This window comes from Aotus nancymaae, unplaced genomic scaffold (genome assembly GCF_030222135.1).
Source record: "Aotus nancymaae isolate 86718 unplaced genomic scaffold, 86718_ANA_hifiasm-v0.15.2.pri h1tg000081l, whole genome shotgun sequence".
NCBI lineage: Eukaryota > Metazoa > Chordata > Mammalia > Primates > Aotidae > Aotus > Aotus nancymaae.
In genome coordinates, this window is record NW_026988496.1 from 1,069,654 (window position 1) to 1,094,788 (window position 25,135).

The 25,135-nt window shown below is 50.1% G+C and overlaps 1 protein-coding gene and 1 pseudogene across 1 annotated transcript; one reads left to right on the forward strand and one right to left on the reverse strand.

Annotated features, from left to right (window-relative positions):
* Positions 1-2,576: 2,576 nt before the first annotated feature.
* Positions 2,577-6,616, forward strand: LOC110567183 (uncharacterized protein CXorf49-like). Its single transcript, XM_064368969.1, has 7 exons — positions 2,577-3,617; positions 4,149-4,317; positions 4,833-4,909; positions 5,188-5,233; positions 5,937-6,013; positions 6,324-6,433; positions 6,556-6,616. Exons 1-7 carry the CDS (start codon positions 2,577-2,579, stop codon positions 6,614-6,616), a joined length of 1,581 nt encoding a protein of 526 aa, XP_064225039.1.
* A 281-nt stretch (positions 6,617-6,897) lies between these two features.
* LOC105705666 (ADP-ribosylation factor-like protein 5A) lies at positions 6,898-24,251 on the reverse strand (annotated as a pseudogene).
* Between the last annotated feature and the right edge of the window lie 884 nt (positions 24,252-25,135).

The window sequence follows — 25,135 nt, forward strand, 5'->3', positions numbered from 1 at the left end:
GACCATCCTGGCCGTGGTGTAACCCCATCTCTTCTGAAAAATACAAAAAATTACCCAGGCGTCATGGCACACGCCTGTAGTCCCAGCTACTCAGGAGGCTGAGGCAGGGGAATCACTTGAACCCGGGAGATGGAGGTTGTAGTGAGCCGAGATCATTGCACCACTGTACTCCAGCCTGGCAACAAAGCAAGACTCCATCTCAAAAAAGAAAAAAGAAAGAAACAAAACAAAAAATAAACAAACTCAAAAACCAGATCCTTTTCTCTCAGCTTGAAAAATTCCCTCTGGCATTTCTTGTAATGCAGTGAGCTACTTTAGGAAGATTATTTTTAATTCCTTCTTACAAAGTTTCTAAATCTCTGCTGCTTTAGGGTCGATCAGTGGAGCTTTACTTTGTCCTATGGTACTGTCATGTTTCACTGATTGAGTGTGACCTTTGTGGGTGTGCATTGGTGTCTGTGCATTTACGGAAGTAGGGACCTATTCCAGTGTTTGATGAGTGGCTGTGGCTGGGAAAACCCTTAACTGGTCAGTCCATCCAGAGATTCTGGGAAGACCATCTGGCATGGTCCATGGATGGACTTGCTGCTGGAATTCTCAGGAAAGCTGGCTTGGTGAGCAGGTAGGGTGAACCTGGCACCTGGGTTCATGGATTTGGGCCTGAGTCCTGGGGCCAGGCAGACCAACCTGAAACCTGAGTGCACAGACCAGAAACTGAGGTCTCTAGGCCAGGCCAGAGCTGAGGTCTGCTGGGACAGGCCTAGACCCTGGGTCTACTCTGGCAGGCTCGGACCCTGGGTCTGCAGTGCATGAGGACACAAGGGTCAGCCGGGAGTCTGGGGCCACAAGGGCTGGCATAGCCCTGGGTAGTCCTGGAGCATGCATCTGTGGGGCCAGCCTAGAGGCTGGGCCTGCCGATGCCAGCTAGGGCTCTGAGGCCATGGGTGCCAACCTGGCATTGAGGTAGAGGTGGAGGTTGGGTCCATGGGTGCTGGCCTGCAGCCTAGGGCTATATGGGGCCAGTCTTGCCATGGGGTGGAACCGAATCCCGAGGCCGTGTGGCTCCGATGTGCTCTTGTTCTGTCTGGGGGCTGGGGTGGGCCTGAAGCCTGAGTCTGAGAGAGCCAGCCGGGAGTCTGAAGCCAAAAGCTCTAGCCTGGCACTGGGCAAGCCTGGAGCCTTTAATGCTTGGGGGCTGGCCCAGAAGCTGGCTTTGCAGGTACTGGCCTGGTGCTTGAGGTCACAGGGGTCAGCCTGGAGCTGGAGGAGGTACAGAGGCTAGGTCTGTGGGTGCCAGCCTGAAGTCTGAAACTACAGAAGCCAGCCTATCATGGAAGCAGACGAGGTCCAGGGTCAGTAGGGGTCATCCTGACACTGAGGAGGATCTGGAAGCCGGGTCCACGAGTCCAGGCCTGAAGTCTGGGACTGTGGGGACTGGTCTGCAAGTGATGTCTGCATGTGCCAGCCTGGGGTCTGGAGCTCTGGAGGCTTTCCTGGAGTCTGAGGTTGCAGGGCCACCCGGGGTCCATGGCAGGCCTGGCAGGTCAGTCCATGGGTTCCAGCCCAGGGCCTGGGGCTGTGAAGCTAGCCTTGCCCGCACGCAGGCCTGGAGGCTTGGTTCGTGGGTGCACCCAGAGTCTAGGGCTGAGGGAGCAGCCTGGCCATGGGGCCTCTTTGGAGCCTGGGACAACCAGGGCCTGCTTGGTGATGAGGTGGGCCTGGAGCCTGAGTCTCTGCGGGTTGGACAGGCACTGGGGTGGAGCCGAAGACAATGTACAGGGGTGACCTGGAGCCTGGGACTGCAAGGGTCAGCCTGGCGCCTGAATCTGTGGGAGTCAGCCTATGCTAAACTGATTTTCAAGAGCGTGCCAAGGCCATTCAAGGGGAAAATAATTTTTTCTTAAAGAAATTATGCTAGGCTAAGTGGTTATCCACATGCCAAAGAATGAAGTTGGACCAGTACCTCATACAATATACAAAAATTAACTCAAAATGAATTCAAAACATAAATATAAGAGTTAAAATTATAAAACTTGCAGAACAAAACATAGGAGTAAATCATGACTTTGTATTTGGCATTGGATTCTTAGAATATGACACCAAATGGAACTTCATTGCTCAGAGATATGGTTCTCATTAGAAAGTAGGTGCCTGGTCAGAGGCAGCAGGACAGGAAGAAAGAGGCGGGTGGAAAGCCCGAGTGCGTCATGGCCCCAAGACAGGAACCAAGAACCACCACCCAGTCGAACCACGGGCGTCGGGGCAATCCAAGAGTCTGCCTCCCGATTGGGTAAAGCCCAGAGGCCTTGCCCAACAAGGGGCATGCTGGTTGGCTGTGGACGGACCAATGAGAAGGCGAGGAACAATGACGGGACCCGGGAATGGAGGGCGCCTGGAAGCCACGCGATATCAGGGACAGCTCGTGAGCAGCCTGTGGTGACGGCGGCGCTGTCGCGAAGGCCTCCCCGTTCCCGTGGCCTGGCCCGCTTGGCTGGGCTTGGCTGGGGTCAGCTCTCCCCTCCCACCGTTACCAGGATGACCATCTCCCCACAGCCCAGGCTGACCAGACTGGCGCCATGAGCTCCCCCGATGAGGTGTCCGTTTTGGGGGCCGATTTGGGCCCAGAGGGTGGCCTTGATTTGGGGGCACAGTGCAGTGGTGACGGGCAGGGCGAGAGCCGGTTGGCAGATCCCGAGTGCTTCAGCTTCGAGTCTGAGAGCGAAATGATAAAGCAGCAAAGGGTGGTGCTCTGGGGACAGGAAGGCCGGCCTGGCACCCCGGTTGACGACCGGGGGGTCAGTCCAAGTGGGAGAGGCGCTCCGGGCCCCTGCCTGGGAGAATGGCAGCAGGCCTCCGCCGGCCCTCTCCGCCTCAGTGGTCTTGGGACAGGCCCGGCCTGGGAGAACCCGGAAAGGGGCTCGAAGAGCAGCAGTGTGAGCGTCCCAGTGGATCCCCAGCAGCCCTCCGCGGAAGGCCCCGCCGTGCTGTCTGAGGACGCGGACTCTGATTCCATAGATGAGAGCAGCCACTTCCAGGTGATTAGGGTAATCATTCCCACCAAAGAAGGAAGCCAGGTCAAGCCCGGAAGCCCCAAGAAACCAGCAGACACTTGCAGACGCCCGAGTTTCCACTGCAGGGAGAGTCACCTTCACGTTCAGGGCCCTCTCCTGAGCTCTGCTCCCCACAGACTCACTCCAGCCGTGGAGAGGCCCGCGGTGGGAGAGCTGGACGCGTCTTCCTCGAAGAAAACGCGGAGCACGGTCTGGGGAAAGGTGGGGGTCAGGCCCAGCTGCTCAGGAGCTGCCGTTACAGGGCTAGTACCCCGGGGCTCTCTAGGAAGGAAGGTGGCCCAGGAGAAGAAATCCCTAGGGGGTGAGCCAAAACTGGCCCCGGAGGGACCCTTTCCTGCCTGGGGACAGACAGTCTCAACAATTCCGCAGGATCCGGCCAGCTTCCCACCAGTCTCTGGTGTGAGTCTCCTGGAGAAGTCCGGGAGACCCAAGGAGCTCAAGCACTGCAGCCCTGGGAAGAAATCTGCGGGAAGAAAGACCAGGGAGTCTCAGGCTGCGGCCAGAGAAGATTACGACCCAAATAGAGATGAGGTCGCAAGGGCCCAAGTGAGTAGGTTCTCTTTGCTGCACTCCTCCTTCTCCTCCTTGTTCTCCTCCTCCCCTTCCTCCTCTGTCTCCCCGTGTCCCACCTCTCTTCCAGCACACACCTCTTTACCCATACCCCCTCTATCCCTTGCTCGAGGGTTGTCATCGGGAGCCCAGGGACACTAGGAGGCCCGATTGGGGTCCTCCTCGTAGGGGCACACATTAAAGGGAGCACTCGGTGTGTGCCAGGCCCGGCTCTGGACACTGCAGTTGTCCTGCCTCCTCCCCCAGGAGGAGCTGGGATGGAAGGCTCCTACCCCAGAGAGAAGCTGGTTTGGATCGGAGGACCCCTGAAAGTGTGGGCCACAAAGCTTGGGCGTCTAGACTCATCCTCTTCCCAATCCCTCCTTCCCTAGCTGTTACGCAAGCCCTCCTGTCTTGGGGCTGACTGAGGGAGAAAGTGCTAATGAGATTAGTCTGGAGTCCCCACCTTAACACAACCCCTCCTCACGTGTACTTACCGCCAGCCCCACTCAGAAATTGCTGTTTCAGCTTCCCACACACAAGCCAGAGGTGATTTCCCTGTCCGTGGGTCGTGGAGAATGTAGCAGTGGGGACCCCGCCATCAGAGCTCCCCAAGTTCCAGGACCCTCACAGCCCTCGGCGTTGATCGTGAGACGTCTCGTGCCCAGACCCCGTGAGTCTTGTGAGTTTGATAGGGGTGGAGGGGAGAGGGCTTAGGGAGGGAAGCCTCTAGCTTTGTCTCTTCTGGAAGCTCAGCCTTGCTCCCAGGCTTCCCTGCCCAGCCAGGCAGCTGTCCCAAGGGAAATGGGGTGTCTACTGGGCTGGCCTGAAGCCACATGGTCCTCTCTGAGTGGGATCTGTGTGGTGGGGGGCGATTTGGAGCAGCACCCCAGACTCCAACTCTGGAAGGAGACTTTCAGCGGCACTGAGCCCTTTTCTGTTAAGTCCTGCTCAGCCACACTGCCCCTCCCAAGGCCTGGCTGTGGCGGCCCCGCTGCTGGCATCCTACCAGGAGCCACAATGCTAGGGGGCCACAGGTGCACATGGGCTCACGCTGGGGAACAGGGAAGGCAGTCCCACAGGGAGGGTGAGGGTTGGAGCTGCTGGGCAAAGCGTTGCCAGCACAAGGTGATGCTGACTCACCTTAGACCCTTCAAGGCCCTTTCCACCTCACTGGGAGGCTTAGAAGCTGGGTTTTGTGTTCTCTTTCAGGTGAGCATCGGCGGCCTGTCCATCCCCCAAGACTGCAAAGGCAGCAGCCGCCCCCGGGAGCCCAGGGCTGTCCTCGGGTAACGCTTTGTGTGGCTCCCAGAAATCCAGGTCCACACTAGATGGTGGGACCCGTGTCCGGGTTAAATTGGTTTCAGTGTCTTCCCCCACCCCCTTCTCCTTCCATACCCCACGGAGAGTGGGTGCCTCCTTTCCACTGAGGGTTCTGTGCCAATCCACCTCACCACCGGGCTGCAGGCTATGGGTGCTATAAGGGCTGGGGGAGAGAGGGAAGACAGGGACAGAGGGGGCCAGAATTGACTAACCGTTTCTCTTCCTCCCGTGTCTGGCGGTCTAGTGTGCCTGGCTGCAGAGGGAAGTTGAGGACCTTAGAGACCAACTAGGTATGACGGAGCCCTGGCTGGGGCAGGGATGGGCAGCGCTGTCTTTCTGCAGGTGCCGAGGGTGGGGGTGGGGTGCAGGTGCAGGCGGCATCACTGGCACTGACTTTCCTCTGGGGAAGAGAACCAAGCAGGCCTGGCCCTGGAGCCTTCTGTGCCTTTCCAGCTGGGGGCGTGCACAGACAGCAAGTGTCGTCTGAACTCCGTATACACTTTGTCCACGAGTCCCAGAGATCTCCTTCTCTTAGGGCCATTAGAGATACCGCATGCGTTTTCCCTTTAACTGCTGCCTGGTACGGCTTGTGTGGGTTTTGCTTGGTGGCTGGCGTATCTGTCTTGGAAACAGGTTCTGAATGGTTCTGGGATGCCCCAACACCTCAGAACCCCTTTCCCGCTTAGAAGGCATTTCCACCCTTAATTCAGGTGACGGGTGGGTGAGTCAGTCCCGTGGCTGCTGGAGTTTCAGGTTGCAGGGCTAGGCGGTTGGTTCCCCATGGGGGCAGGGGGTGGGTTTCTGTTTCCCTGGGTCTGGAGTGCCTGGTTCTGCCTCTCGTTTCAGGAGCCATGAGCTGCTTTATCAACAAGTTTAAAGACTTTTGAAGTGAGTGTTGAACACATCATGCCCCTTGCCACAATCCCGGTAGCATAGGAGGACTGTGGGCTGGCCCTGGCTGGGGGCCCGTGCCTGAGCCTCTCTCTTTCACAGATTGGAGTCAGTCTTCTGATAAGACAAGCAGCTGCTACCTTTGGAGCCCCAGACCTGTAGCCAAGCTGCTTTTCTCGGTATCCTCTTCCACCAGGGCTGCCTCCCTTCCACTGCATTTCCCCCTTCCTGATGCAATTCAAAGCAGTTTCAAATAAAGTCGTTCTCATATCCTGTGTTCTGTGGTCTGCCCTCTCTGCGATTGTTGGGAGTGTTGGGGGGTGTGGGGTGTTGCTCCTTTCCCTGGCACTGGAAGAAGAGTTTCCCTGGAACTCTGTGGTGGGCCTCTCCCTGTGGGGCGCCTGGGCCGGCCTCTGAGCAGCAGCCCTGCACTGGGGCTCACCATAGTGCCCTGGGTCCAGGTGCTGTGGGGGCCTTGTCCGGCCACAGGAGCATTTTCTCCCTTTCCCGGACACGTCCTGCTCGTGGTCCCTCCTCTTCTCCTCCTACTTTGGGGTCTCACAGGTCCCCTTCTGCAGCACTGTTCTCCCTCGCCTTCAGTAGGCACTGAAAGCCTCCTTCCAGAATCCCAATCTCTCTTGCCTTTCCTCCTGCGGTTCACTCTGTCCCGGTTCCGCCCTGTCACTGTCCTTTCCGTCATGAGCATCCTTGCTCTCCCCAGTGGGTTGATGCCAGTGGCCTTTTCCGAACGGTTATTTCTGTGCATGGAACACGGAACATGACGGAGCTCATCCTCCCTCTCACTCTCAGGGGCCCAGTCCTCTTTCTGGCGCCATTATGTCTCTCCGGTGCCACCACGCACGCGGTCAGGTCATCCGGTTCAGAAACCCACACGGCATCCTCAGTTCTTCTCTCAGGCCTCACAGTTGAACCTCAGTTACCAAATTCCATCAGGTCTCCTCCTTAGTGTCAGTCGCCAGGTGGAGGCAGAAGCCACATCCTGGTGGGTGGCTGAGCCAAAGGGAAGGTTCAAAGAGCAGGGAAGAAAAGGACACGGTAGTCTCTAGGTTGGAGGTGGGGGCGCTGAGTCTGCTCTGGTGCCCTCAGGCCAACCTGGTGGACACTGCCCGCCAGCAGCTACACGAGAGGCGGCTTCCACATCCTCGGTGTCCTGTAGGCAGCCAACAGCCCTTTCTGCAGCCGATGGGTCCATACCCTTGATTTGAAAATGGCCAGCCGCTTTCCAGGTCAAGTGTGGATACTAGGCCTGGCTGTTCTTAGATGATCCCTGTCAAATATAGTTCCACTACCCCCAGGCCCCAGGCTTTTGTGGACATAATATTTCCGTGTCTCCACTCAGTCTTCCAGACCACCTCTCAAGGTCACATGAGATCATCGAGCTGCCTGTTCTGCCTTGACCCACACTGACAGTTGGGATTGCCGCCTTCCTGCTGCTGGAATCCTGGGCTGGGCGGCACCCAGACTCGGGCACACATTCCAGTTCCAGTGAGGAAGTGCGTGTAGGTTCTGCCAGCTCCCACCGACAAGAGACTGGGTATTGAACAGATGAAGACAATAGGAATACAGATACCATTCAGGGTTAGTGTGTGTGTGTGTGTGTGTGTGTGTGTGTGTGTGTATGGGCACTCATACACAAGCACCCGCTTGGGAATTAAATTAATTGGGGGTACTCTCCTTTGAGGGACAACAGGCCAATTCATGGAGTTGAGGCAGTGTTGAAGGATCCGTGAAGGAAGGAATGCGCAAACGCAGGGCTGGGATCTACCTTTCACAAGAAGTATTGTTCAATTCTAACACCTAGGAGGGCATGGAGTGGGACAAAGGGGACGTCCCCTCACACAAGGATGGGTGTCGGAGCTCTCAGATGGCTGGAGTCGACAAAGTAGGTTCCCAGTCCTCTGCGGGATGGAATGCAGGTCTCAGCACTCCCTTGTGTGGGTGCAGTGATAATGCCTCAGAGTCACCTTCCAGGAAGCGGGGATCTCCTGTGGGAGGGTACCACGACTTCAGATAATCGAGACACGGGCAGGATGGACAAAGTGAGGGTGGAAAGCGGGAAAGAGGGACTACTCTGGGACATCTGGTCGGGCTCGGTACGGCCTTCCCCCATACTCTCATCCTGTCTCCCTGCCGGGCCTGTGGTGTGAGCTCAGTGAAGGGAGCCATCACCCACGGGGTTGGTCAATCACAGGGCTCAGACACAGAAATGAATGGTACCAGGAACCTACCCCATCCCCAACAAATGCCTGACCTGAGAGGGTGGGCTGGGCTTGATTCCTCGGGCCAAGGCTTTGACCCTGACGCAGGTGACTGTTTCCTGTGGGGATAACACAGCGGGCTAGGTGTCTGGGGGAAGACGTGTGTCAGCGACTCTCCAGCTTGGGTTTTAGCCACCAGAGACATCTAGGTGGGTTCTGATGGGGGGCAGAACTCCAGCCCCAGCCACTGCCCGGGAGGCATGGGCCAGGGTCAACAGTGTGTAAAAGCGGAGAAGCCCATGCATGGAGTCGTAGAAGGCGAGAACCCATCCCTCGGTGGTTGGATTTGACAGCCCCGCCTCTCAGCACACCACCTCAGTTCCATATTCAGAGCACCTCCCACACAGTAATGGGGCTCTAACATGTATACCCCAGGCCATGGTCAGGCAGAGCCTTCGGTTCTAGGGGAAAGAAGTGCAGAATCCGAGGCTCCTCGGATGAGAGGAATTCATTGGGCCCCAGTGGAGAGGAGGAGGTTGAGCCCCTCCCCTCATGCAGTGCCCCCCTTTTGCTCTCCTGCCACTCAGATCTGACGGGCTCCGGAGCTCTGCCGAGCTGCGTGCCTGCCCTTCATGCAGCCGCAGTGGCGGAGCCCTGAGCAGAATCCCACCTGCACCAGGTGCCGGGGCTCCCACAGGGACATCTCCAGATGGGAACTCTCACTCTGCCCACAGAAAAGAGCCTGTCCTCTTCAGACTCCAGCTAGGGCTGAAGGTGTGTGAGTCTCCTTGGACGCCCACCAGCCGGAGTTCTCAAGGGTGGCCGTGCAGGCCATGGCGCAGGCCCAGGGCACCGCACACGGGGATGTGAGATGGCAATCGTAGGATCACAGTGGCCATGGTGAGTAACAGCCATGGACTTTAGCCCACCTGGAACACACTCCTGGATGAACTCGGACAACCTCATGCACATCTGTCCTCAACCTCCACACCGAGAACTCCTCGTTTCCCCCACACGTGTTCTCATCAGTCATTTCCTCGAAGGATGAAGCCAGCACCCGTGTTTCCCAGGTACGGTTGCGTAGGCTGTGGCTGCCAGGGTGACCGTGCCAACTCTATCTGCGGGATTCCAGGGTGCCCCTTCCACATGATCCAGCGTGAATGGAGCCCCTGTGGTTGTACAATGTTGAAGTCTGGGCCACTCCCATACAGAGCAAGGAACAGAAGGTTGGCAGCATTTGGAACCCTCCAGTTTGCCCCACCCCGATCACTACTTCCCCCCTTGCACACCCCAGAGGTAATCACTCAGCTGACTTTTCCAATAATCACTCATTTTCTCCAAAGGATTCATAATTGCCATTTAATAACCTGCACCAAGATATATAAGTAAGAAGCAGTTGAAAGTAAATTATGTTTTTTAAACATAACACACACAGACACATTCTCTCTCTCTCACACACCCACCCACACACACAAACCCACACACACACACACACACACACACACACACGGAAAGAACTCAGAAGCCAGTCATCTGACAAGGAGTTATAAGGCGATCAAGCCAGGTAACTACTACCCAAGTCACGAAACTGTACATTGCAACTTTGGCGAATTGTGGTCCGAGTCTCTTTCTCTGAAGGAAGCCGAAGGCACAGGCTACATACCATGTGATTCCGTTGATATGACATTCTGGAAAAGGCAAAACCCTAGGAACAGAAAACAGACTGGTGGTTGCCAGGGTCTGAGGGTTAAGACCAGGAGTTCACTACCAGAGGGCACCAGGGAACCTGGAAGGGATGGCGATGCCCTATGTCTATATGTATATTGTGCTGGTGTTTCCACAGCCGTATGCATTTACAAAATCCCATAGACCTCTGTATAAATTGTAGCCCAATAGACCTGACTTTTTGGGGAAAACAAATTGTCAGCACTACATCTCGAATGGATATTGCCATTTAGTCAATACTTTTGTGACTAAGAAGAGCATATTTCTCTCCCTGAATCCGTTAATGTGGATTATTGTAGCTGTTTATTTTCTGAAGGGAAATTAAGTTCGTATTTCTGGGATGGAGCCAATATAAGTCATACCATATTAGGTATTTTCCTTTTTCTATCCTGTAGGCTTCTGTGTGCTAAGATTCTGGTTCTGACTTTTGTTTCTATGCCATGAGCCTTTGAGTGACCTGCAACGTTTCTCTACGTGACCTTGAGGGGTTTTGTATCGAGGTTATGCCAAGTTCATACAGTGAGTGGAGGATTGTTCTTCCCTTTCAGTTTTCTGCATGAGTTTGTGTCAGAGGGAAGATGTGTATTCCTAGGATGTTTGCCAGAATGTGGTGGGGGGTCCTGGAGTGTATTTGTGGAAAGCCTATGACGACTGACATCTTTCTGCAATGATTCTGGAATTGTTCAGGGTGGCTATTCCTTGTCGCGTCAGTTTTGGCGGGTTTTGTTTCCTAGCGACTGGTGACCTTTTTCTTTGTTTTCAAACTGACTGGAATAAAATGGTCCGGAATACCCCTGGATCCCAGATTGCTTTTGTTAAAATTAGGGAGCTATGGGAGAGTTGCAGGGAAAGCACAAGGAGCACCCATACGTATGTTCTTCTACAGGATCCTCCAGGTGTTACCATTTTCTCACATTTGCTTCATCCCTTCCTCGATCCTGCCCCCCTCCTGTCTTTCTCTGTGCATGTGTGCCTGCTTGTATTTTTCCTTGTTTTGTGGAATCATTTGAGATCCCTTTGAGTCGTTAAGCTCCATCCTCCATAAATACTGCAGCATGCATCGTCTAAGAGAAAGCATGGCCTCCCACAAAACCTTAACACCATCATCACACTAAGGAAATGTAACATTGAGATCATACAATTTTATACTGTACCATGAGAAGAAACATTTTCCGATTGTCCCCATGGTGCCGTAGTATCCCTCAAAGCTGCTTTCTAACAAAATTGTCTTTCCGATCGAACATCAAGCTTTGCATTTAGTTGTCAGATCTCTTTTGAGACAGGATCTCCCTCTGTTGCCCAGACTGGCATGCAATGTCGCAAACCCAGTCCACTGCAGCCTCGAACTCCAGGCTCAAGCCAGTGCCGTTGTTGTCAGGAAGCCCTGGAGCTTGGGTTTGTCTAGTGGCTTTCTTGTGGTTAGACTCAGGTAGGTTGAACATTTTTAGCAGGACTACTGCACAGCAGACGTGCTGCCCTTCTCGGTGCCTGACATCAGCAGATTCTCCACATTGGTTTGTTTTATGACTGGTGATGTTCATCTTGACCATGTGGTCGGGGGCTGTTCCAGATTCCTCCATTGTGAAGGTGCCATCTTCTCTTTGTATTGAATCACCCACCTGCTGTTACTGCATGGGCACTATGTGAATACCCAGCTCCCCCAAATGTCCTCCTTCTATCTTTTGGGTGTCTGTATATGACATGGTTTGAATCTGTGTCCCGACCAAGTCTCATGTCAAACTGTAACTCCTAATGTTGGAGGTGGGGCCTGGTGGGAGGTGGCTGGATCACGGGGCTGGATTTCTCAAGAATGGTTTAGCAGCATCCACTTGGTGCTGTCCTCGCCGTCTCGAGTGAGTTCTCATGAGTCTGGTCGTTTACGAGTGTGTGACACCTCCCCTTGCTCTCTCTCTTGCTCCTGCTCCTACCCTGTAACAAGCACCTGCTCCTGTTTCACCTTCCGCCATGATGGCAAGCTTCCTGAGTCCTCCTAGAAGCAGAAGCCGTTATGCTTCCTGTACACCCTGCAGAACCATGAGCTCTTTTCTCGATAAATGCCTTGGTCTTGGGCATTTCTATATAGCAACACGAGAAGGGACGTAACATCATTTGTGTGGATTTCTCCCTTTTCTTTCCTGATAGCGGTGCTCTTCTCCCTTGTCTTCTTGACCGGTCTCACAAGATATTTACCAATTTCATCCTTCTTCCAAACACGCAACTTCTGGTTTTGTGACCCTTATGCTTGTTTCCCCTGTCACTGATTTCTGCTTTCACCTTATTTCCTTCTACTTTCCTTGGTCTTATGTTCCTCTTGTTTTTCATACTTTTTCTCATTAATCATACTCTATCCTATTTTATATGGTTTGGCTGTGTCCCCACTCAAATCTCAACTTGAAACGTATCTCCCTGAATTCCTACATGTTGTGGGAGGGACCCACGGGAAGGTAATTGAATCATAGCCAGTCTTTCTCCTGCTATTCTCGTTATAATGAATAAGTCTCACAAGATCTGATGGGTTTATCAGGAGTTTCCACTTTTGCTTTTTCCTCGTGTTCTCTTGCGGCCACCACGTAACAAATGCCTTTCTCCTCCTGCCGTGATTCTGAGGCCTCCCCAACAGTGTGTAACTATAAGTCCAATTAAACCTCTTTTCTTCCGAGCCTCAGGTATGTCTTTATCAGCAGTGTGAAAACGAATATGGTAAATTGGTACCAGTAGAGTGGGGTGTTGCTGAAAAGATGCCAGAAAATGTGGAAGCCACTCTGGAACTGGGTAACAGCCAGAGGTTGGAACAGTTTGAAGGCCTCAGAGGAGAGAGGAAAATGTGGGAATGTTTGGAACTTCCTAGACACTTGTTGAATGGCTTTGCTCAAAATGCTGATCGTGATATGGACAATAAGGTCCAGGCTGAAGTGGTCCCAGATGGAGATGAGGAACTTGCTGGGAACTGGAGTGAAGGTGACTCTTTTTATGTTTTAGTGAGGAGACTGGCTGCACTTTGCCCCTGCCCTAGAGATTTGTGGAACTTTGAACTTGAGAGAGATGATTTAGGGTATCTGGTGGAAGAAATTTCTAAGCAGCAAAGGATCCAAAAGGTGACTTGGGTGGTGTTAAAAGCATTCAGTTTTAAAAGGGAATCAAGCTGGCTGCAGAAGTTTGCATAAGTAGCAAGGAGCGTAATGTTGATCCCCAAGACCCCAGAGAAAATGTGTCCAGGACATGTCAGAGACCTTCGAGGTAGCCCCTCGCATCACAGGCCCGGGGGCCCAGGAGGAAAAAGTGGTTTTTGGGGCCGGGTCCAGGGTCCCCATGGTGTGTGCAGCCCAGGGACTCGATGCCCTGTGTCCCAGCCTCTCCAACTGTGGCTGAAAGGGGCCAATGTAGAGCTCAGGCTGTGGCTTCAGAGGGTGGAAGCCCCAAGCCTTGGCAGCTTCCATGAGGTATTGAGGCTGTGGGTACACAGAAGTCAAGAACTGAGGTTTGGGAACCTCTGCCTAGATTTCAGAAGATGTATGGAAACACCTAGTGGAGCTGTGAGAGGAGGGCCACTGTCCTCCAGACCCCAGAATGGTAGATCCACTGACAGCTTGCACCATGCTCCTGGAAAAGCTGCAGACACTCACTGCCAGCCTGTTAAAGCTGCCAGGAGGGAGGCTAAACCCTGCAAAGCCACCGGGACAGAGCTACCCAAGACCACAGGAACCCACTTCTTGCATCGGCATGACCTGGATGTGAGACCTGGAGTCAAAAAACATCATTTTGGAGCTTTAAAAGTTGACTGCCCCACTGGATTTCAGACTTGTATGGGGCCTGTAACCCCTTTGTTTTGGCCAGTTTCTCCCATTTGGAATGGCTATATTTGCCCAACACCTGTACCCCCACTGTATCTAGGAAGTACCCAGCTTGCTTTTGATTTTACAGGCTCATAGGTGGACAGGACTTGCCTTGTCTCAGATGAGACTTTGGATTGTGGACTTTTGGGTTAATGCTGAAGTGAGTTGAGACTTTGGGGGACGGTTGGGAAGCCATGATTGCATTTGAAACATGAGGACAGGCTGAGCACGGTGATTGGTTTTGAAATGTGAAGACAGGCCGAGCGCGGTGGCTCATGCCTGTAATCCTAGCACTTTGGGAGGCCGAGGCGGGTGGATCACTAGGTCAAGAGATCGAGACCATCCTGGCCAACATGGGGAAACCCCGTCTCTATTAACAAAAAAACAAAAAATTAGACTGATGTGGTGGTGCATGCCTTTAGTCCCAGCTACTTAGGAGGCTGAGGCAGGAGAATCGCTGGAACCCAGGAGGCGGAGGTTGCAGTGAGCTGAGATCGCACCACTCTACTCCAGCCTGGGCAACAGAACGAGAATCCATCTCGAAAGAAAGAAGGAAGGAAGGAAGGAATGAAAGAGGGAAAGAGGGAAGGAGAGAAGGAGGGAAGAGGGAAGGAAGGAAGGGAGGAAGGAAGGAAGGAAGGAAGGAACATGAGGACATTAGTTTGGGAGGGGCCAGGGTCAGAAAGATATGGCTTGGGTGTATCCCCTCTCAAATCTGAACTTAAATTGTCTCTCAGAATTCCCATGTGTTGTGGGAAGGAACCAAGGGGGAGGTAATTGGATCTTGGGAGGTGATCTTTCTCCGGCTATCCTTGTGATAGTGAAGACTCACAAGATCTGATGGGTTTATCAGGGGTTTCCGCTCTTGGTTCTTGCTCCCTCTCTCTTGCCACCAACATGTAAGAAATGCCTTTCAACTCCCGCCATGATTCTGAGGCCTCCCCAGGCATGTGGAACTGTAAGGCCAGTTAAACCTCTTTTTCTTCCCAGTCTTGGGTGTGTCTTTATCAGCAGTGGGGCAACAGACTAATACATTCTTTTAAATACATGCTTTTAGCAGCCTACACGTCCCTTTCGGGATTTCTTTACTCATGCTGACAAGGGTTTATGGAGTAGGATTTTTGTAGTCATCCAGTTCCAAATATGGGAAACAACGAAAATTGCAACTTCCATAGGACGAGATCAGTACATTGCTGGTATGTTCATACAATGGAATACTATTTCAGCAGCAGAAAAGGACAAAGTACTCCTCCACAGAATAATAGGCGTGAATCTTTACAAAGATAACATCGAGTGAAAGAAGCAAGTAACAACACAGACGTGTTTAACGATTCCATTCCTGCAACCTCAAATGACAGGCAACCCTAACCTACCTTACTGAAGAATGCATACTTATATACCTAGGCTATAAAACCATAGAGAAAAGCAAGAAAAAGACAATCTGAAAAGTCAGGATGTTGGTTTCCCCCTTGGAGTGGGAGTGGGGCTTAGACCAGGCAGGGACACCCCAGGAGGCTTTGAGGGATGCTGGCGCTGTTCTCCTCTGGGACCTAGGGGAGCGTTCCCTTACAGGTGCACTTGATACTCTTTTATTAAACTGTGCACATGGATCGTGATGTTTTCTTTCTGTACGTTGCCTGCCACCATAAGCGGAGAAGAAATAGTGATAAGGGAAGTAACACTGCATTAAACAGGCAAGTATTTTATAACCCGAAGGATAACCAAAATTATTTTAGCTGTTTATAGCAGGCCTCCTCGAGAGTAGTAATATCAGCTTATTGCTAATAACAGCTTTATTTTCAAATTCTCGTAGATTTGCCTAAACATCATAGGAATGATGCTTACACAATTGTGAAGTAAATTTCGATTTGTTGGTAAACATTTTACATTTGGGTGGTAAGTTTTCATTCACGATTAGTGACTTTATGATGGAATCCCATGCACTTGGTACAGTTTCTCAGGGGAGATTTGTTACTTCTCCATCCACTTATTCTCAGAGGTGGAGGCCCAAGAACTGGAGAAGAAGAAATGACCAAAAAAATCTAAAAAGATATGTCTTCGACGTAATACATTAATTTCACCAGGTGAGGGCAGTGTCGTTTTAAGCTGTTTGCTGGGATGCAAGTGGCGGCAGCTGGTGATTTCATACCTTCTGACTTTGTCCACGTCTCTACCGTTAGCTGCTGGGATTGAAAGGGTCATTTGTGCCAGTGAAGGCGGAAGCAGTGTTGGCAGTCCTTCTGATGGGCTGCATCTCTTTTGCCTGTTTGGCACTTCGATCTTAACGCCAACCTTGCCAGCTGCTTTCCCCGGCAACTCTTTTCTTCCTCTTTCTTCTCCTCAAGCCCAACTTAGACCACTGATGTGCTAGATAAGGCATGGGGCCCTGACAGACAGAGTGATAGCAGCAGGCTGGAGTGTGCAGCCCTTTGGGGCCTTAATTGTTTCTTGTGAATAAAGCCAGATGCATTTTCCCAAAAAGTCAGCCTCCATCCCAGGATGCATTTCCCCTGCTTTTGTTTCTGGTCTTGTACTCCCCCAGGGTGGGTTGAGTGAAGGCTCCACACTGGTTTGTGGCATTAATAGGGTCAAGTAGGAAGAATGCCGTGATTATTTCATCAATTGATGAAATGAAAGAAAAACGATTCTCTGGGGCCAGGCACAGTGGCCCATGCCTGTCCGGGAGGCCAAGGTGGGCAGATGGCTTGAGCTCAGGAGTTCAAGACCAACCTGGCCAACCTGGCAAAACCCTGTCTCTAAGAAAAATACAAAAACTTAGGCAGGTGTGGTGGCACGTGCCCTGTAGTCCCAGCGGCTTGTGGGGCTGAGGTGGTAGGATCGTTTGAGCCTGGAAGGTAGAGCCTGGCAGTAAGCCGAGATCACGACTGCACTCCAAACTGGATGACAAAGTGAGACCCTGTCTGCAAACAAACAAACCAAAAACAACTATTCTCAGGGGTCACCCCTCTGCCTAGAGATAAACAGCATTTCCCACGATAAGTAGCACTCCATCGTCTGATTCCATTATTTAGAAGTCCAGCAACTGTAAGAACTTACTTAAGGGTGAATGAGAAGCAGAAATCAAGGAACCACTTATGTTGAAACTTTAAATTACTACTTAAGTAAAGGGTCTTCTCAGATTCTTATTAGGGATTTTTCATCTTTTTCAACTACATTTCTTTTTGAGACAGGGTCCCAGCCTATCACCCAGGCTGGAGTGCAGTGGCACGATCATAGCTCACTCCAGCCTCGAACTCCTCAGCTCAAGCCATCCTCCTGCCTCAGCCTCCCAAAGTGCTGGAATTCCGGGCGTGAGGCAGCACACCCAGCCTTTTTCCTCCCTTTGAACTACATTTTCCTTATCGCTAATTCTGTCATACCATTAGAAGAAATTGGAGGGAAAAAATTAGTTTGCGCATAATTCTAGGACAAACACCTCAGCTGATTTTTCTCTCCATGGTTCCCACTCTAAGATCATAGAAGTACAGAATATGAGAACTAGAAGAACTCTTGGAGAAATTTAACAGGCCAACTCATGGTCAGTGTGCAAGTGAGGAATCTAAGAGCTGGAGGGGCAGCGCCATGTCAAGGCCACCAGATAGTTCAAGGCTGTGCCTCCTCAGTCTCCATTTTGTCCTTCAGCAGGGCAGAAGTCATTCTGTCTCCTCATATGCAAGCCTCATGTGGACTGATACCGAAGTTGGTGCAGCTTCTCCCCAACCTCTTGACTAGTTCGAAGCACTGCAATCCATTGCATTTGCTGTCAGTTACAGCTAGAACCAGATTAGCCCATGAGAACATCTTAGGTGGAGAAGCAACTGTTGCTTTTACTCTGTCCACAGGACCTGTGGTGTGCTGGGGTCACCCAGGATGGTTGTCTCTTGTTATTGTACAATTCCATACGGGCCCAACAGATGGCAGAGTAAGGCAGGACAAGTGCTAGACTAGGAATCAACAGACCTAGCTCTCTCCTAACCTGCTGAAAAGCACTTTCCCTTTCAGAACCTCCATTTCTCCATCTGTGAAAAGAGAAAGGTGGCCTGGAACAGGGCTTCTCACCCTGGGGTCCATGAACTTTCTGAAACTGTGTGCAGAGTTGTGGGAGGTGGTGTATGCAGTCTCCTAGGGAGAGTGTACAGCGCTTTCATCTCATTCTCAAAGAACTCCTCTTGTGGACTGAACTGCGTTTCCCCAGAATTCATGTTTAAATCTTAACCTCCAATGTGACTGTATGTGGAGACAGAGCCCTTAGGGAGGTAACTAAGATTAAATAAGGGTGAGGCCTAATCCGGTAGGACTGGTGCCCTTAGAAGAAGAAGAGACACCAAAGTGCTCTCTCCCTCTCTCTGTCTCTCTCCCCACCCCCGCTCTGAGGACACAGTGAGAAGGTGACTGTCTGCAAGCCAGAAAGAAGACCCTCACCAGGAACCTAATTGCTGGCACCTTGATCTTGGACTTTTAGCCTCCTGGGTAACAGAGTGAGACCCTGTCTGAAAAAAAAAAAAAGAAAGAAGGAAGGAAAGAAGGGAGAAAGAAAGGAAGGAAAGAACGAGAAAAAAAATACCAGAATTCATATGGAGCCAAAAAAGAGCCTGAATAGCCAAAGCAATCCGAAGCAAAAATAATAAATCTGGAGGTATCACATTACCTGACTTCAAATTATATTACAAGGCTATGATAACCAACACAGTATGGTACTGGTATAAAACTAGATACATAGACCAATGGAACAGAATAGAGACCCCAGAAATAAAGCCAAATACTTACATACAACCAGTGGATCTTCAACGAAGTATACAAGAACATAAACTGGGGAAATGGTGCCCTATTCAATAAATGGTGCTGGGAAAACTGGGTAGCTACATGTACAGGAATGAAACTGGACCCCTGTTTCTCACGATATACAAAAGTCAACCCGAGATGAATTAAAGACATAAATCTAAGACCTGACACCATAAAAATTCGAGAAGAAAACCTAGGTAAAACTCTTCTGGACATAGGCCTTGGCAAAGAATTTATGACTAAGACCTCAAAAGTAAATGGAACAAAAGCAAAAATAAATAAATAAGACTTTTTAAACTAAAAAACAACTTCTGCACAGCAAAAGAAATCACCAGAGTAGGCCGGGTGCCTTGGTTCACGCCTGTAATCCCAGCACTTTGGGAGGCCGACGTGGGTAGATCACGGGAGGTCAGGAGTTTGAGACCAGCCTGACCAACATGGAGAAACCCCTTCTCTACTAAAACTACAAAATTAACCAGGCATGGTGGTGCATGCCTGTAATCCCAGCTATTTGGGAGGCTGAGAGAGGAGAATCGTTTGAATCTGGGAGGCAGAGGTTGCAGTGAGCCAAGGTCGCGCCATTGCACTCCAGCCTGGGCAACAAGAGCAAAACTCCATAGCAAAAAAAATTAAAAAATTAAAAAATAAAGAAAAGAAAAGAAATCATCAACAATCCTCAGAATGGGAGAAAATATTTGCAAGCTATGCATCCGACAGAGGACTAATATCCAGAAATCTGCAAATAACTCAAATAAATCGCAAGAAAAAAACAAATAATCCTATCATAAAGTGGGCAAATGACACAAATAGATGTTTCTCAAATGAAGATACACAAATGGCCAATAAATATATGAAAAATTGTTCAACATCACTGATCATCAGGGAAATGCAAATTAAAACCACAATATTGAGACAGAGCTTCACTCTTGTCACCCAGGCTAGAGTGCGGTGGCATGATCTCGGCTCACTGCAACCTCTGCTTCCTGGGTTCAAGTGATTCTCCTGCCTCAGCCTCCCAAGTAGCTGGGATTACAGGCACTCGCCAACACGCCTGACTAATTTTCGTATTTTTAGCAGAGATGGGGTTTCACCATGTTGGTCAGACTGGTCTCGAACTCCTGACCTCAGGTGATCCACTTGCCTCAGCCTCCCAAAGTGCTGAGATTACACACCTGGCCCAGAATTGCCATTATTAAAAAGCCAAAAAACAAAGAAGTAACAAACTACAGCCCACAGGCCAAATCAAACCCACATGTTTCTGGATGGCTTGCAAGCCAGGCGTGGTGGAGAGCACCTGTAATCCCATAGATGTTGGCATGGATGTGGTGAAAAAGGAACATTTATACACTGCTAGTAGGAATGCAAATTAGTACAATTTCTGTGGAAAACAGTTGGAGATTTCTCAAAGAACTACAAGAATCTACCATTTGATCCCACAATCCCACTACTGGGTATCTACGCAAAGGAAAAGAAGTCATTATATCAAAAAAGACACCTGCACACATATGTTTATCACAGCACAACTCACAATTGGAAGGATATGGAACCAACCTTAGTGCCCATCAACCAATGAATGGATAAAGAAAATGTGGCATACACCACGGAATACGCAGCCATAAAAAAGAACAAAATAATGTCTTTTGCAGTAACTTGGATGGAGCTGGAGGCCGTTAAGTGAAACTTAAGCTATGGGTATGCAACAGTGTACAGAGTGGTACAAGGGACAGTGGAGACTCAGAAAGGGGGACGGTGGGAAGGGTAAGGGATAAAAATATGCATATTGGGTACAATGTACACTACTCGGGTAATGGGTGCACTGAAGTCTCAGACTTCACCACTATATAATCCATTCACGTTACCAAAAAACGTTTGTACCCCTAAAGTTATTGAACTTTTTTTGAAAAAGAAGTCACAAGGGAAATTAGAAGATACCTTGAGACAAATGAAAATAAAAACACAACATACCAAAACTTATGGGATGCAGCGCAAGCAGTACCAACAGAAAAGTTTATAGCTGGAAATGCATACATCTAAAAAAATCTCCAATAACCTAACTTTACACCTCATGAAACTAGAAAAAGGAGAACAAACTAAACGTAAAGCTATCAAAAGGAAGGAAATAATAAAGATTAGAGCAGAGAAAAATGAAATAGAAAAACAATAGGAAAAATCAATAAAACTGAGTTTGTTTTTGAAAAGATCCACAAAATTGACAAATGCTTAGCTAGATCAAGGAAAGAAGAGGAAAGACTAAAATCAGAACTAAAATCAGAAATGAAAGAGGAAGGCCGGGCACAGTGACTCACGCCTGTGATCCCAGCACTTTGGGAGGCCAAGGCGAGTGGATCACGAGGTCAGGAGTTCAAGACCAGCCTGGCCAACATGGTGAAACCCTATCTCTGCTAAAAATACAAAAATTAGCTGGGCCTGGTGGTGCAGCCTGTAGTCCCAGCTACTCGGGAGGCTGAGGCAGGAGAATTGCTTCAACCCAGGAGGCGGAAGTTGTGGTGAGCAGAGATTGCGCCATTGTACTCCAGCCTGGGTAACAAGAGTGAAACTCCGTCTCAAAAAAAAAAAAAAAAAAAAAAAATACAAAGATTAGCTGGGCTTCATGGCAGGTGCCTGTAATCCCAGCTACTCCGGAGACGGAGGCGAGAGAACCCCTTGAACCCGGGAGGTGGTGGCTGCAGTGAGCCAAGATCTTGCCACTGCACTCCAGCCTGGGTGACAGAGACTCAAAAGAGAGAAAGAGAGAATGAGAGGAAGGAAGGAAGGAGGGGAGAGAGGGAGAGAGGGAGGGAGGGAGGGAGGGGATGGGAAGGAAGGGAAGAAAGAAAGGGAAGGAAGAAAAGGAAGGGAAGGGAAGGAAGGAAAAGAAAGAGAAAGAAAGAAATGAAAGGAAGGAAAGAAGGAAGCAAGGAAGGAAAGAAAGAGGCATTATAACAAATGTCACAGAAATAAAAGGATTTTAAGAGACTATTATGAACAATTTTTTGCCAACAAGTTGGATAACAAAGAAGAAATGGGTAAATTCCTAGAAATACACAACCTACCAAAACTGAATCATGAAGGTGATTGAATCAATAATCAAAAACCTCCTAACGGGCCTGATGCAGTGGCTCGCGCCTGTAATCCCAGCACTTTGGGAGGCCGAGGCTGGTGCATCCCTTGAGCTCAGGAGTTCGAGACCAGCCTGGCAACATGGTAAAACCCCGTCTCTACTACAAATATAAAAATTAGCCAGGCGTGGTGGCACACGCCTGTAATCCCAGTTACTCGGGAGGCTGAGGCACAAGAATCTCTTGAACCCGGAAGTTGAAGGTTGCAGTCAGTTGAGATTACACCACTGCACTCCAGCATGAGCATCAAAGCAGACTCCTTCTAACCTTCAGCACCAGATGGCTTCGCTGGTGAATTCTACCAAACATTTAAAGAATTAACACCAGGCCGGGTGCACTGGTTCACGCCTGTAATCCCAACACTGGGAGGCCGAGGCCGGTGGACCACGAGGTCAGGAGTTCAAGACCGTTCTGGCCAACATGGCGAAACCCTGTCTCTACTAAAACACAAAAAATTGGCCAGGCATGGTGGCGGGCACCTGTAGTCCCAGCTACTCTGGAGGCTGAGGCAGGAGAATGGCTTGAACCTGGGAGGCAGAGGTTGCAGGTTGCAGTGAGCCAAGATCACACCACTGCACTCCAGCCTGGTCACAGAGCCAGATTCCATCTCAACAATAAATAAATAAATAAATAACATCAGTCATCCTGAAACTCTTCCAAAAAATTGAAGAGGACTTAAAAAATAAAAATCCCTGGCTGCAGTATAGAGCCTTATTAGATGGGAACACAGAATGGAGATAGGGAGACCAGTGAATTCTCCCCGTCTCCACTCTGGAGAAAAAGAAGTCTCCTTGCCTGTGACAGTTGTCGAGGCAAGAGATGCTGGGGCCTTGGACCACAACAGACTATGGACTGGAGGACAGGTGAAGTTTTCAAGAGATAGTTAAGAAGTAACACTGCCAATAGTTTAGAGAGGAAGAAAAAGGCAGACGTGACAGATTGTAGACCTGAATGACTGAGAGAATTATGGCACCACTAGCAAAAACAGGGAATTCAGGAAAAGGAAGTGATTTGGGGAGTGAGAAATTTTTGCCTCGAACACACTGAATTTGAGGTGAGTGTAGGAGAGCAAGTGTAGCTGCCCTATAGGCAATTGGAAGCGCAGGTCTGGAATTCCAGAAAGAGGTGGGAAGGTACCAATTGGGGAGTTTTCTGTTTAGAGGTGGTGGTTGAAACTAGGAGTCAATAAGCCGGGCGCGGTGGCTCACACTTGTAATCCCAGCATTTTGGGAGGCTGAAGCGGGCAGATCACGAGGTCCGAGTTCAACACCAGCCTGACCAACATGGTGAAACCCCGTCTCTACTAAAAATACAAAAATTCGCCACACATGGTGGCACATGCCTGTAATCCCAGCACTTTGGGAGCCGAGCTGGGTGAATCACCTGAGGTTGGGAGTTCAAAAGCAGCCTGACCAACATGGAGGAACCCCCATCTCTACTAAAAATACAAAATTAGTCAGGTGTGGTGCCGCATGCCTGTAATTCCAGCTACTCGGGAGGCTGGGACAGGAGAATGGCTTGAACCTGGGAGGCGGAGATTGCAGCGAGCCGAGATCGCCCATTGCACTCCAGCCTGGGCAACAGGAGCGAAACTCCATCTCAAAAGAAAAAAATACATATATATATATATATAGAGAGAGAGAGAGCTAAGTTGTTTAATAGTATTTATAGAATGTTGCTTTTCTGGGTAGACATGTGTCACACAACAGTTTTCAATTAATGCTGAGAATTCATTTGATAATTTTAATCATAATTTGTGATTCACTAAGTCATGGATTAATAATTTATTCAGTAATTTAGATGCCATAAGAACCACCGAAAGGAATAATCTGATAGTCGCTCATTGTACAATGTTGCCCATTAGTAATACTAAGCCAAGAATCTGACGGGTATCCCACGCTGTTGAATTACATGTTTCCATGTGTGTGATTTTGGTCAACAACAGAAAATCGATACAGAATGTCATGCTTTTAGCTTTTCCTTTTTTTTTTAACAAGCAGCTCAATGATTTGGGAAGTTGGTTAGTACAAGACAGAGAACATAGAACGTATAAAACGGCACTTAACACCAATGCCGATGCTCATTACTAAGGATATTATTAATATTTATGTTGTTTTTCTTTAAAACATAAAGCCATTACCTGAAACTTGAGGTATATGCACAATACATACACAATCTTAAGCAAAATACTTTTCGTAAGTAACATTACATTTTAAACTATTGGAAACTGACTTTCTGTGCTGATTTGCATTTTGACTTAGAGCACAGCATGCCTGGATATGCCACTGGTGATCTCTAATAGAAGTTAGCTTCAACAACTGATAGATTTCTGCTACAGTCATGCATTCTCTAACATCTTATTTATTAGCAAAAGTCAGCAATCCAGCTTTGCTTAGGTCCTCACGTGCTAACATTTTACAGAGTTCTTCTCCAGTTACAGAAATCCTCTCTCTCTGTCTGTACTGTCCACGGCAACTATTGCAAACTCTTTGTTTGTATAGTAAGCGTTCCAGGAAGAACGAAGAGATTCTTGGCCACCGATATCCCACATTAGGAAACGTGTATTCTTAATCACGATCTCTTCTACGTTACCTCGTATTATGGAGAGGTATGTGCAATTTCATTCATAGAAAATTGGTACAGGGTGGTAGTTCTCCCTGCATCATCCAGACCAACAATGGCAACTCTGTGCTCCTGGTGATGGAACAGTCTCCACATTCCGGTGAAGAGAATCCCCATTCCCGGGCAGCGGATCCCCCTCCAGACACCCGGGCCACCTGGCCTCCTCTGGCTCAGGCTGAGGGGGAGGAGAGACGCGCTGGAGCCTCCGCCTCTGCTGCTGCTGCTGCTGCTGCTCCAGCGCTGGCCGCGGGCCGGCTTCCAGGGAACCGGAGGGAGGCCAAAGCCCAGGCCGCCCTGCTGCGCGCGAGGCCCCGCCGCTGCCGCCGCGGCAGTAGCCTGGCTGGCGGTGCGACGAGCGTTGCGGGCCATCGTCCTCCCTCAGCTCCTCTTGGGCGGCTGCGGTGGCGACTAGCACGCGAGCGGGCCAGTTTTTACATTTTAAATGTTTGTATTATAAGGACCTACAGAATTGCCTCGATTTTGCCTCTTGGCACACAAAGCCAAAGAGATTTACTCTCTGACATTTAGGAAAAGCCTGCCAAGGCCTCATCAAACCATGAGAGTAGAGGTGCTCACCAAGCGGGTGGTGTCGAGGGAGGAGCATCATGCTTGAGGAAGAGAATAGACAAAGGTAAAATCACAATAAAGCAGCAGTGGAGATCAAGGAAGAAGAGTGTTTCAAAAAAGACAGGTGGGCCAGGGTGCCAAGTGCTAGACAGAGGATGAAGACTGCCCCCTGAGTTTGGGAGCTGGGAGGTCGTCATGTTAGTGATCGTTAGGTGGGCGATCAAATGGTGGGAGTAGAAGTCAGACTGCAACGGATTAACAAGTGAGGAGGCGATGAGCAGCTTGAGGAGCATGTGTAGATTTCCTTTGCAAGAGTTTAATGGGCTCACATGGCTCACGCCTATAATCCCAGCACTTTGTGGGGGCCGAGGCAGATGGACGACCTGAGGTCAAGAGTTCGAGACCAGCCTGGCCAACATGGTGAAAGCCTGGTC

Excerpts from the sequence above, each read along its gene's own strand:
- LOC110567183 (XM_064368969.1), top strand. The coding sequence starts at position 2,577 with ATGAGCTCCCCCGATGAGGTGTCCGTTTTGGGGGCCGATTTGGGCCCA. Across the intron at positions 5,234-5,936 it reads GGACCTTAGAGACCAACTAG|ATTGGAGTCAGTCTTCTGAT; the intron begins GTATGACGGAGC and ends TCTCTTTCACAG. Across the intron at positions 6,014-6,323 it reads TAGCCAAGCTGCTTTTCTCG|GAGCATTTTCTCCCTTTCCC; the intron begins GTATCCTCTTCC and ends GTCCGGCCACAG.